General features: G+C 36.8%; 1 protein-coding gene and 1 long non-coding RNA gene across 3 annotated transcripts in view; one reads left to right on the top strand and one right to left on the bottom strand.

The window, feature by feature from the left end:
• LOC141515166 (uncharacterized) overlaps positions 1 to 13,842 on the top strand; it is an 86,496-nt gene that overhangs the window by 70,923 nt on the left and 1,731 nt on the right. The window lies entirely within an intron of this gene.
• Positions 6,956 to 13,842, bottom strand: part of METTL25 (methyltransferase like 25) — a 178,068-nt gene continuing 171,181 nt past the window's right edge. Inside the window, exons 10-12 of one of the 2 annotated variants that reach the window (XM_074226523.1) lie at positions 9,675 to 9,749; positions 8,991 to 9,062; positions 6,956 to 7,701 (exon numbers count right to left, since the gene is read on the bottom strand). In XM_074226523.1, the coding sequence (XP_074082624.1) occupies positions 7,585 to 7,701; positions 8,991 to 9,062; positions 9,675 to 9,749 (264 nt within the window). In that variant the 3' untranslated portion in view covers positions 6,956 to 7,584. The remainder of the gene's footprint in view (positions 7,702 to 8,990; positions 9,063 to 9,674; positions 9,750 to 13,842) is intronic. The other variant, XM_074226524.1, reaches the window with a different exon arrangement.

The raw sequence follows: 13,842 nt of genomic DNA, 5'->3' as shown, positions 1-13,842 counted from the left end.
ATGACATAATATTTAATATTCACAGACACTCACAACCTTGTTTAAGCCTTCATCACATATCTTCTGAACTTTTGCAATCAACAGGTCTTCCTGCCTCTTGCTTCTCCAATCTACCTTCCACTCAAACTAGTGATTCTAAAGTTAGGGAACTTCTAGTGTGGGAACTCCGTTCACCATATTTTTCCCCCTCATGTCCACATGTTGTAGAAGCTAAATCCTGAGGAGCTGTCTGACACCTCTAGAGATTAAATGACTTGCTCAGGTAGCAAATGTCAGAGATGAGATTTGAACCTGTCCACCTGAGTAAGAAATGAGAATTTTATTCATTATCCTCCCCTCCCCTTCCTTCTATTTACATATTGCTGATTAAAAGTATTATATCTTAAATGTATTACTCACACAAGCTCAGTCTGAATATCATGGCCTCATCCACTATTTAATAGCCTTGTAATTGCTCCTGCTGACTCAAGTCTCTACTCTAATGAATTTTCTGCTCATCTGCCAAACTAATCTCTAAAAACAGATGCAAGGATGCCACTTGCCCAAATTAAAAAAAAAATTCTTCAGGTTGACACTATTGCTACTAAGACAAAAGTATACAATTTAAGTCCCTCCACATTTAACCTCGCACTTACCTTTCTAGCCTTATTTTATATTCTTTTGATATAGACTGCAGTCAAAACCTCTATGTCTTTGTGTTTAGAATTCCTTAGCTCTACCTCCTGGAATTTCTACTTTCTTTGAAAACCAATTTCAGGTGCTTTTAGAAGTTTTTTTTTTTATGCCCAACTCCTGCATTTTTAACATTCCATTTAAAAAAATTAATTTGTGTTATTTTGTTGGAATTCTGAAGGCGTATGTAAGGCAGTAAACTACACAAGCTTGGAATCTTGCCTTAGAAGCTTATTATGTGGTTAATTCTGGGTAAGTTACTTATTCTTTGTATTTCTTCATCTGTGGAAGGGTAAGGAGGTGTCAGTTGACTCAATCAATTGACCCACCTTTAAAAACAATAAGGTAGTTTGAAATTGGGCATTCAAGTATCTGGTACCTAAGTGGGGGAAATATTCTAGAAAATTATTTGAGAAGTAATCACGTGAGAGAACATCCATGCTTTGGTCAAAGAAGGATCTTGTTGATTTTAACAGGCTGGAGGATTTTGGAATTCCCATCCGCATCCTAGTCTTTTAGCAGCAGCCAGAGAAACAGCTGACCAAGGATAAATTAGATAGTGGAAAAGATATATAATGCCTAAGGGGAACTTCAAAAGAAGCCCCCAAAGAGGAGAAAAGAACTTTTAGCAAATAGGAAGTATAGATTTTTTCCCTTTACCTTATATGTTATTTAAGCTTGAGCCCACTTTCCCTTGAACTCTATACTGGAGTATGTCAGAATTTTGAGGCAATATTTTATGCTTCTGCTTTTACTATGTCATTCTAGTAAAATAGTCTGTTAAAAAGCTGATTAAACCTGACTAACTGATATCAACTGATACTCATATGTATAATCAAATAAATAGGGACTCAGAATCTCTGTCTTTCTAGCTTTATCCATTTCTATCTATCCATCCATCCTTCTATAGGTCTCTCTCATCTATCTAAAAAGATGCTCTCAGTCCTCTCTCTCTCTCTTTCTCTCTCTCTCTCTCTCTCTCTCTCTCTCTCTCTCTCTCTCTCTCTCTCTCTCTCTCTCTCTCTCTCTCTCCTATCTAAAAAAGATGCTCTCAGTCCCTCTAGACACTGAATGAAACTGTAGCAGCTGAGTTCTGGGGATTCGATCTGCCAGTCCAATTCAACAACGAGTTCAAATATATGCTAGATCTACAAAATAGGGATAGCACCTATCACACAATGCTGTAAAAAATAAAATGAAATAATATATGTAAAGCACTTTCCACAACCTAAAGCATTTTCTAAATTGGAGCTCAGTTCAATCATTAATCATCACTACCCATTTATCTGTCATCATTATCACCACTATCATCATCCCTGTCACTTATTTATTTGTCATTAATCCAAATTCTCCCTCTCCTGAGTGGAATACTAAGTCCTTGAGAACAGGAACAATTTTGCTTTTATTTTTGTATCAATAGCATTCTGAACATAACCTAGGAATGGAACCTGTGGTACACTGGCATAGTGAACTTCTGGGTGAAGAAATTCCATACCAACGAAAGGTAGCACCTTCTCTAAAAACCTTGGAGAGTTGCCTAAAGCATCCTGAAGTTAAGTGATTTGTCCAGAGTTATACAGTCAGAATGACAGAGACGAAACCTGAATCCAATACCATCAAATTCATCTTCAACATAATATGTAAATAATCTTTCCAACACAATTACTATGCACTCTTCAATGGATCCGTTGCCAAATGGCTAAAGTATAAAATGTTGTTCCTGATATTAATTAATACCCCCAAATATCTTTCTAGTTTAATCTCATGGTATTTTTAGTCTAATTTGCAGGTTGGTGGTGCAGAGATAGAGTGTCAGTCCTTGAGTTAGGAAGACCTGAATGACCTCAGACGCTTACTAACTGGGTGACCCAGGGCGAGTCACCTCATGGGTGTCTTGGTTGCTTCACTTGTAAAATAGAGACAATGACAGCATCTATCTCCCAGAATTTTTGTGAAGAATGAACTAATAATTAGAAAGTGCTTAACCTAGTATATAAATTCTAGCCATTACTATTATTTTTATTTACAATGAAGACAAAATAGATTGACTTCTACCTATTTTCTTTTTAAAATTAATTTATTTTTTCACATTACTACAGTCGTCATGTTGCAAAAATAGACATAATCCCTTACCCCCACAAAGAAAGATAGTGAGAGGGAAAAAAAAAGTGTTCTTCATTCTATATTCAGACACCACCAGCTCTGTCTTTGGGATGGATTGCATTCTTTATCATCCATCAGAGAAGCTGATTCAATAATTTTTTCCCACAGTTGCTATTGCTTGTATTTTCCTCCATCCTATTCCTCCCCACCCCCCATTTGTTCCAGTCTCTCTCTTCTTTTTCCCCCTGTTCTCAAAAGTGTGTTGTATCTATCTTCTCCCACAATCTTCACTCTCTTCTATCACCAACACCCTCACCCCACCCTCTTGACCCCTTTCTCCCATCCCTTTCCTCTTCTATTATCCACTAGGGTAAGATAGATTTCAATACCCAATGAAGTGTGTATGTTATTTCTACTCTGAGCCACTTCTTTCTTCCTCCTCCTCCTCCTCTTCCTCCTCCCTTTGGTTTTTGCAAGGCAGTGGGGGTAAAGTGACTTTCCCGAGGTCACACAACTAGGGAATTATCTGAGGCCAGATTTAAACTCAGGTCCTCCTGACTCTAGGGTCGGTGCTCTATCCATTGGACCATTAAGCTGTCTAAAACTGGTTTTTTAGATGTTATTTTCTTCAGTATTTTTTTAATTCCTTCACGAAGTTGCTGAGTTTAGTTTTCATGATTTTCCTATATCCCTCTCATTTCTCTTCCCAATTTTTCCTCTATCTCTCTTGATTGATTTTCAAAATCTTTTTTGAGCTCTTCCACAGTCTGAGACCAATTTGTATTTTTCTTGGAGGCTTTGGATACAAAAACTTATCTTCTTAGAGTGCATTTTGATCCTCCATAGGATCAAAGTAATTATCTATGGTCAGATTCTTTTTCTTCTGATGTTTGCTCATTTCCCCCGTCTATGACTTGATTTTAGTTAAGATGGAACTCTGCTTCCAGGGGGAGGATGACTGTTCCAAGTTCTGGAGGGCTTTTGCAGCTGTTTTTAGGGACGACCTCCCCACCCCGGGGACCTCAATTCCTTCAAGGTCTTATAGAGGTTCTGACTCCTCTCCTGGCCTGTGCTCTGGTCTGTGGATGACCCTCTGCCCAGGAGCGGTGAGGAGGGTCCCTGCTCCATTCTGGCAATATGGGACCCCAGGTTGTGACCTGGATCTGAGTATGGTCAAAGTAGCAGAGTCCTGCCCCAGGGCTAGTAGAGAGACCCCTGCAGTCTCCCCCATCCCCTTACTGTCCATGGGCAGAGCACTCTGAGGCAGCCGCTGGGTGATTCCCCAGGTCTGCTCCTGGTTCCAGGGTCTGTGTCTACGCTGAGGCCTGCTCTGAGCTCACTATAGTGCGGCAATGTTTCTGCTGACCTTCCAAGTTGTCCTTGGCAATCCCTGGGCTGAGAGAGAGCTAGAAACCGCTACCTGCCAGGAGCCTGGCACCCCAAGGGCTGTTCCTGGTGGGCTGGCGCCAGTTCGCTCTGGTGGCCTGCTCAGCTGGGCTCCTCTCTGGGCCTCTCTGACCCTAGTGTAACAGACCTTCCTACAGATCATCCTATTGTCTTGGGCTGAAAAACTGTTTTACTCAATCTTTCTGTGGGTTCTATCACTATGGAATTGGGCTAGGGCTGTTATTTAAAGGTATTTGGAGTGATCTGGGGGAGACCTTGTGGGAATTCCTGCCTTCACTCCACCATCTTGGCTCTGACCTCAGTAATGTCCCTCCTCATCCTCTACTGACCTGCTTCAGTGCCCATTTTTATAAGGTTGCCTATATCTGAAGTATTCTCCATATGCTAATACCAATTTCTTTCTTAGAAGAACCAACTCGATGTGACTTCCTATTTATAGCTTTGTCAACCTCTACCAATTGGAGCAAAGTGATTTTTCCTAAAATTTCTCATAGCACATATGCTATTTTTTTCTCTGCATTTATTTCACTCTTTTATTTCACCATTATTTGTGTAGAATAGATACAGGCTTGGTGATGGTGATGATGATGATGATGATGATGATGGTGATGATGATGTTTGCCCTTTGTTCTCAAAGAAGACAACCACATCAGGGAGGGGATGCCATAACCAGCACATGAATTGGATTGAGTGTGGGGGGTGTACTAAGTCAACAATTTCACTTTCTCCTCCAGAGCCATCTGGGTCCAGTGGCCAGATATGAATCAGGATGACTGGAGATGGTCCTGGATGGGAGGCAATCAGGGTCCAGTGACTTGCCCAAGGTCACACTTACGTGTCTGAGACCAGATTTGAATTGCCATGCTCTTGACTTCTAGGTCTGTGCTCTATTCACTGTTCTACTTACCTGTCCTAGTACAGGCTTAATAAATGCTAGTTGATTGACTGACTTGTTCTTTCTTATAGGTGACCTTGCTTCTAATGATTTTAGAAAAACACACTGAAAATAGACTTACATCCTATACTTAGAATATGGAGAATTTATTTTACCTCTAACTGGCTGTTTACACAAATTGAATTCACTGATTAATCACAAGTGCCACACTAATCAATTCCTCTTACAATTGGGCAGACTAGAAGACTGCAAGCCAGGTTTGATTTTAAAATAATAATAATAATAATAATAATAATAATAATTATAATAATTATAATGACAACAGCATCAGTTTATATATAGTATTTCAAAGTTTTTTTATAATTATCTTTTTTTTTGTTGGAGGCAATCAAATTTAAATGTCTTTCTCAGGGTAACAGAGCTAAGTGGTGAGGCCAAATTTTTTCTGGGGCTGGTGCTGTATCCTCTGCAGCACCTAGCTGCCTTATCCCATTTGATCTTTTTAAATTTTTTTTTTGTTTTCTTTTTTTTTTTTTGCAAGGCAAATGGGGTTAAGTGGCTTGCCCAAGGCCACACAGCTAGGTAATTATTACGTGTCTGAGACCGGATTTGAACCCAGGTACTCCTGACTCCAGGGTGAGTGCTTTATCCACTGCACCACCTAGCCACCCCCCCCCTCCATTTGATTTTTAAAATTATTTTATCCCACTGAAAATGTACAAAAGTGCCCGGTCTTCCAAAGTATGACTTTTAACCTCTTTGAGAACAGGGATTGTCTCATTTAAATTTGAGAAAAATAGCTTTTATTTTAATATTGCCTTAAGTAAGGCTTATCAAATAAGCATCAGTGGGGATATTTATATGAAGTCAATGTTTTAGGTAAGCAATGGAAATCTGAGCATTTTTCTGCTAATTATAGTAGGTTAAGACTTATCCCAAAGCAAACATTGAATGATATCATGGTCCTGAAATAACCACTTTTTTTTTTTGCTATTTTTCGATTGTTGTTACTTTGAAATGACGCCTCCCTCTTTTCACAAACTCCTCCCCCTAGTAACATAATCTAAGCAAAACAAACCAACATAATGACTATATTTGAGAATTAGCAGTTTTATAGTTTTATTCTGCATCTAAAGTCCACCACTTCACTCCTGAGAGAAAGGAAGTATGTTTCAACATTATTCCTTAGAAACCAAGAGTGATTGTTGTATTGATGAGAGGAGTGATATCTGTCAATCCTGGGTGTTTTTTTTTCTTACAGAACATGTTGATATTTTTATTTTTTTGGTTCAGCTAACTTCACTTTGGATACATCCAAATCATTCCAGACCACAACATTTATTTTCTGAATAATCTTAATTTGTGATCCTTCCTTATGGCACAATAATATTTCATTATACCTCTGAATACTACAATTTGTTCAGCCATTCCCCAAGTGATAGGTATTCACGTTGTACCTCAACTATTATAAATATTTCTGCACATTGTCTCTTTTCTGTCTTTGACTTCCATGAGATATTTGCCCAATAGTAGTATAGGTAGGTCAAAGGACATGCATAGTTTTGTGATTTTTATAGCATAGCTTCAAATTTTTTTCCCAAAGGGCAGGACCAATTTACAGGCTTGCCAACAACACATAGTATCTTGTCATAGCCTTCACAACAACTACAGTTTTTCTTCCATTTGATACACTATAATCAGGACAAACCAAATAATGCTAAAGACAGACATTCTATTATTAAAAATTATATATACTCAAGAAAACTCTAAAGGACAGACTGATTCTTATAACATATATGGATGATAACCTCCATTAGAATATGAGCTCTTTTAGAATAAGGGCTCTGGTTTTGTCACCCAGGTCCTCCTGACTCCAAGGCCGGTGCTTTATCCACTATGCCACCTAGCCGCCCCTGGTTTTGTCATTCTTTGTATTTCAGCACAATGCCTCACTCAAAGTAAGCTTGTTGACCAATTACTTCATATAGCTCAGATAAAAAGAATGAAAATTGATAGTCTAATCTTAATATTCTAAAAATATTATCCATTGTCCTTATCTAGTCTAGTACCTATGTAAAGATAGATTTTTAATGTAAATTCCCTACTGAACATTTTCAGAATCCTACCAAAGTATGGGGAGAAAATGCTAGAAGTCTGAATTATTCCATTATTGTTATTTTGGTGTTTTTCAGTCAATGAAAAAGTCAAAATTTTGATGCAGAACAAATATCCAGAACCCGAAAATACTGAAAAGTAGGGATAACATTACAACATTACTGTACTGCTTCTGGGTCACTAAAACCAATGAACTCTTTAGCAGATTGTTGGGGAACAAGGGGGAAGAGAAGGCAAAGGGCTGACAAAAGTAAAAAAAAAACTGGAATGCTATTTTTTTTCACTATTTTTATTCATTAAAAAATCCATTCAAAAATCATCATTGTCAGCTGTTGTTATTAATACCACGGTTAGAAAAGCAATCATTGCATCAAGTCTCCAGCCTGGTCCATCTAACAACTTGCTTCAACTTGAAAGCATGGCTGTTCCTTCAGAGCAATAACAGCGTAGCATCTGGGGGATTTCACAGGATCAAATAACTTCACAAGTGCAGACCAGGCAATATTGTCCTGTAAATTGATACGAGCTTTAGATATAATACAATATGTTGACTCAAAAAGGAGATAATGAAATAGGCATGTATTTTTCTCCTGGAAAAACAAGATACATATATATAAAGTTTCATTAAAAAAGGGAGAAAATAGTCTTCCTTGACTAATATTGAGTTGCCTCATAAAGTATACAAAGCAACTACAATAAAATAAAGATATTTGTGGTTTAAAGATATTAATTATTTCTTATTTATTAGCTGGAGATATTTTATACTGATAATACTAGAGGATAGAAATCTTTTCCAATAATTGCAAAAAAAAAAAAGATCATTTCTTATGACTTCTAACTTTCAATCTGTTAGTCTTTACTATAGCCCAAAGCATTTTGCCCAGCTATGTATCTAAGTCAATGGAAAGAGTTAGGAAAAGAAAAATGAGTAGCTGATAGACTAGGTGTGATTCTCCCTTCACCCATGCTCCATCTTGAGAATCAAAGATGTTCTTTGATTTACAGTTGGCTGGCAGCTGAGAAAAATACATCATTATTTAAATATTTTAAAATTGCCTTTTCTATAAAAATACCAGTTAGAACAAAAGCAAACATTTATTACAATCCATTTGTTCCAAGTAGGCTGTAGAGGAGAAGAAAGCAAAGCTCTCCTTATGATAAAGCATAACTGTTAAAATGAAGGGTTTATAGTGGAAAAACAGGGCTGTTCCCATGAATGTGTTTAATTTAAACAGGTCACAAAACTTTATTTTGACCATAGCCCAGAGCAGAAGCTGCAAAAACCACTTCCTTCAAAGCTAACCAAAAAGGGCCATTCCCCCCCCCCCCCGCCTTCATTCAAACAAGAACCATACAATTATGATTTACTAAAAAAAGAATGGCCATCAACACTACTCTGAAGGGTACTAATATCCTGCAAAGTAGGCTAGTAGGGAAATTCAAATAAATGCACTAATCCGTGTGAAATGGAGTTACAAAGGGCATCTTCTGTCTGGCCCTTACTAATTTTAGCCATACAATGTCTCAGCATAGAGTGCTTTGTGTGTTTACTGTCTACTGACTAGTAATTACCATACAATTACAAGAACATAAACTTTACTATTGCAGCTTTGCTGCAAACAACATCTGTTGTGCATATGTTGAAAAAAGAGATGGAATGAATACTTAAACTTTGCAAATATGATGAAAATAATTATACTGTGAGTTTTGGAATAAAGGTACAGCTTTCATAATTAACCAGACAATTAATTGACTTAGTTCAGAGCTGTTTCAGATACTTTAGAAAGTGAAAAAATACCTGTTCTTTAAGATAGCAAAGTCGATCCAGAAGTATCAAAGTCTCTATACACGGAGCCAAAACAACTTTCAACTAAAAGAAAGATTAGATATAATTATAATTGTTGACCAAACAGTAGAATGAAGAGCTTTCCCTTTTACTAGTCCTGTTGAAGAAAATACTGATGGAAAATGACAGAACTAGCTATCTATCTAGACATGACAAATGCCCACCTTGCATCTTCCAAAAAAAGAAAGGATAAAATTAGGCTAAAAAGTTTTCTGAAGTAAAAAAATAGGGAAAACATATACTATTTAAATTGCTTTGAAGTATCATCTTCATGCAATATAGGACAGGAAGCTTTTAAAGGGCACTAAGAATGAAATTCATTAAAACGAATGCTTGTGAAATAACTGAATCAAGACAAATATGGCTTCAAAGAACTCTAATATTTCTGCACATTTATAAAATTCCTTATAAGGAAGTTGCCATGTGTTCTCTTTTTATTTTATTGACACCTAATATAGTTCTGAAATAGGACATGATCCAACTCAGCATTTTTCCTCTTAGAATCAGGATATCAAACACAAAATAAATTAGTTTGCTCCATCACACACACACACACACACACACACACACACACACACACACACACACACACAAACACACACACCTTATCTTACTATGTTTAATTCTGTGATTTACCATATTAAATGCTTCCAGTTCATTCATTCTAGGCTTGTACTTCTCATAGTATTCTATTATCATTTTTTCTGTAAGCTACAAGATAAAAGATGAAAAATGTACAGAGATAATGAAAAACAGTTGCAATGTTAAGGAACTGGAATAATTTTTAAAACAAAATAGGCATAAAAGAAATGCAAGTAAAAATATTTTTAAGACTCATAATTCTTAAAATCTAAAAAAAACCAGTGCCTTATCCTCTAAAATTACTTTGTATTTACTTTCTATATATTTTGTCTATATTGACACATGTACATGTTTTCTCTCTCACAAGAATGTAAATTCTTTGAGGGTAGGGACTTTTTTTCATCTTTTCTTTGAATCCCTAAATACTTAACAAATGATCTGACAAACAGTACAGTACCTTCCATAGAATTGGTATTTAATTATGTTGTTGACAACGTAATAAGGGTTCAATAAACATTTGTTGATTGACTTATAAGATTTAATTTTAATTTTTAATTTTATTTATTTCAGGTAATATGATTAAGTGACTTGCCTAAGGTCACACAGCTAGGCAATTAGTAAATTCTGAAGCGGGATTTGATCTCAGGTTCTCCTGACTTGAGGGCTAGTGTTCTATCCACTGTGCCACCTAGCTGCCCTTCATTTTTTTCAAATTTCAAAATTGCTGTCACTTCACTTTCCATTGGTTCTCCTCTCCCTTAAAAAACTCTATCGTAATAAAAAAGAAATAATTAAGCCAAAGAAGTTAGTCCATTGGTCAGGTTGCACTCTGCTAAGGTCCACTATACTCCTCTCTTGTAAAGAGGCATGGAGCAATTCAGTTTAACAAAACTTTTTCATCTTCTGCAAGGGTACGAAACATTCAAGATAATATGATTCATTATTTTTTACTTTGACTTCAAAATCACATTAATTACCTCCCTCCCACTCTGAGTTGAATTAGAAGGGCCATTGGACCTTGTCCAGTTCAAACACAACTGAGATTGCTCTTTAATGCATTTCTTTCGGGGTGGCTAGGTGACACAATAGATAAAGCATTGGCCCTGGAGTCAGGCAGGACCTGAGTTCAAATCTGGCCTCAGACACTTGATAATTGCCTAGCTGTCTGACCTTGGGAAAGTCACTTAACCCCATTGCCTTGCAAAAACCAAACAAACCCGAAACATTTCTTTTTAAACCAATTTGACAGGCAGACTTTGTTTGGAAGGACCATTATCTGATAATTGTACTTATCCTTTCTCCTGATAAACCCCTTTATGTCTACCTTAAGATACTCTTTAATTTGAATCAGCCACGATTCCTATTCTGGGTCATCATCATGACTACAATCACTTCTCCCTTTAGTCTTTTCCCAGATTTCATCCCTGGTTACATTCTCCTCCCATGTCATCTTGACCCCTTGGTGAACCAATTCCACTATCCATTCCCTTCTTATCTTATTGTTTCTCTTGTCCCCAGGAAGCACCATTCTTGGATTCCTCCCATCAAGAAGCTAATGGTTCACTCCAAATTCATGTTATTTAACTCAACTTGGTCCTCACTGGGGCAAGGCGATGCTTTCACATCTCCCTAATTGAATCACTATCCCGTTGAGCCTAGAAACTTTTCAAAACATTTCTTTCTCTCTATGGCTATCTTTCCCAATCCTCTTGGTTGAGTTCCTTGCCTCCGATTTTACTGAAAGAACTGGAGCCTTTCACCAAGAGCTCCATCTTCTCTCTTCAGATTCATCTCACATCACTTGCCTGCTCTCCACCACTCTCTCTTCCTGCACCGTCTCACATGAGAAGTGACATTTCTCTTTGCTAATACAAATTTCCCTAGGGACATAAGGGACCTCTTTCCATTCTGTCTTCTCCAGAATCACTATATCACTCTTATTCAAACTAATCTTAAAATATTTTCCTACCTATTTGTTATTTCCCTGCTGCTACAAACATGGCAATGTCTCTTTAATACACTTATTGATCTGTTCATCCAACTGAGTTATCATCATATACCAAGCTTCCATGTTGGGGGATAAACTCCCTGACAAGGCTTTCAGTAAGTGGGTCTCCATTTCCTTTCCTCTCATTCTTTTTAACTTTCTTCAGTCTGGCTTAAAATCTCATCATTCAAATAGAACTGCTTTTTAAATTGACAAATCTAATGATATTTTCTTAATACTGCTTGAACTCCTTGCTGCTGGAGGCACTATTGATGACCTCTTCACCTTGAGATTTTCTTCTTTCTATGTTTTAATGACACTGCTTTTTCCAAGTTCTCCTCCTGGCACCTTGTTGCTCTGTTTCCTTTGGTAGATCTTCATCTAAATCATACTTGTTACTATGGGTGTCCTAAAAGAGTTTAAAAGGGTGGGGGGAGGAAAGGAGAGAGAGAGAGAGAGAGAGAGAGAGAGAGAGAGAGAGAGAGAATGAGAATAGAGGAAATACTTGAAATAATGAATGTGTGAAGCAGAACTAACAGTGGACAGGGTTTAGAAAATGGAATAGTGCCAAAGACAGAAATCTGGATAATGCCCACCTAGAGAAAAGAAATAAGAGAATCAGAAGAGTATGAAGGTAAAACAGGATAAAGAGTAGATAGGAAGGAGTGGCTGAAGTGCTAGGGAGGTTTAAGATGAAGACTGAAAGGACCATAGGATTTGCTTATCACAAAGTCAGCTATGACTTTTCAGAAAGCACTTTGATTTAGAGCAGTGGAAAAAACTTGATTATAAAGAGTTGAGAATAGTATAGATAATGAAAAATCAAGAGACATTATTGAGAAAAAAAAGATTTTAGAAAAAGTTTAGCAGTGCAGATGAGAGTTAAGATGTAATGATTGGTGGATGAGAACTTGGTCAAGGAAAGGTTTTTAGAAAAATTATGATTGAAAGATCCTAAGCACATGTGTAGGCATTGGGGAAAGGGAGATTAAAGATATATGTTATAAGGAGAGGATGATTATGGAAGAAAGATGTGGAGGAGGTATGAGATGAAAGATCCAGCTAGAAGGATGAATCCTGTTGATCCAGAGACATCCCTAGCTACAGAAGGCCAGGGGAAAGTGATGATAATGAGTTTTGAAGTCTGAAAAAGAGTAGAAGATATTTTTTAGTTAAGGAGTTTTTAAGTGTGGAAGGTTGGGGTAGGGTTAGAGGTTTGAGAAAAGTGGAAACATTTTGGAACAAACCTCACATCCTATGATCAGCAGAAGTGGATTATTCCAATAATAATAATAATAATAATAATAATAATAATGATAATAATGGTGGGAAGTAGTTAACTTTTATGAAATTAAATGTTTTTTCCCCTCTTATTGTTTAAAATATTGGATTATTACAAGAAGCTTGACATATAAGGCTTTTGTTTTTTCTTTCCTGAATGAGAAAAAAGTCTAACCTGTTTTTTCTTTTTCCTTTTTCTTTCAATAACATTATCTTAACATTCTAAGACTATTGGTTACCATAGGAACATCTGTAAACAACAGAGTTGCTAAGAGAAAGAGATGAAGATTTTGATATGGAAAGTGTTAAATCTCTTTGGATTAACTGCAATGCTTCATGATTATTTTTCTATTCTTTAAAGAAAAAAAATCTAATTTTTGATGTATTGTCATTAGAAAGTAGTATATTTCAAAAAAAATCATATTTGAAGCATAACTTTTGATTGTTTAATTTAACTCTGAGTTTAGTATTAATTTTCTGGCCTTTGGAGATACAATACCATATATCATTAGAAGGTTAGACAATTAAGGATGAATTTGTTGGTCATAGCAACAGATGAAAACAAAGAAAAATACAAAGTAAAAAATGCAATCCTGCACTGCCCCTTTCTACTTTTATAGTAATGAGGACACAGCAGTGGAAAAGGGGGAAGGGTGCTTAGAATCATACTTTTTATGTTTTATAAACATTAAGGCACCACAGTATAGTGGATAGAAGGTTGGTAATTGGAGTCGGGGGACCTGAGATCAAATTCTGCCTTCGGCAAACTGACTGCATGGCGAGTTACTTAACCTGTGAGTCACCAGCTAAGGCTAAATTTCTGGGAATATTATGACTTGCACTGATGGTTTTCTTGTGGGGAATTCCTTAAATCACTCAAACAGAAGGCCAGTCTTCACCCCCCCAAACATTATTTTCAATGTCAGTACTCTAAGAATGCAGTCTTTGTCCAAG

The sequence above is a fragment of the Macrotis lagotis genome, chromosome 2, assembly GCF_037893015.1.
Source record: "Macrotis lagotis isolate mMagLag1 chromosome 2, bilby.v1.9.chrom.fasta, whole genome shotgun sequence".
Classification (NCBI taxonomy): domain Eukaryota; kingdom Metazoa; phylum Chordata; class Mammalia; order Peramelemorphia; family Peramelidae; genus Macrotis; species Macrotis lagotis.
Note: the sequence above shows the minus strand (reverse complement) of the source record. Positions and strands in the feature narration are given on the sequence as shown.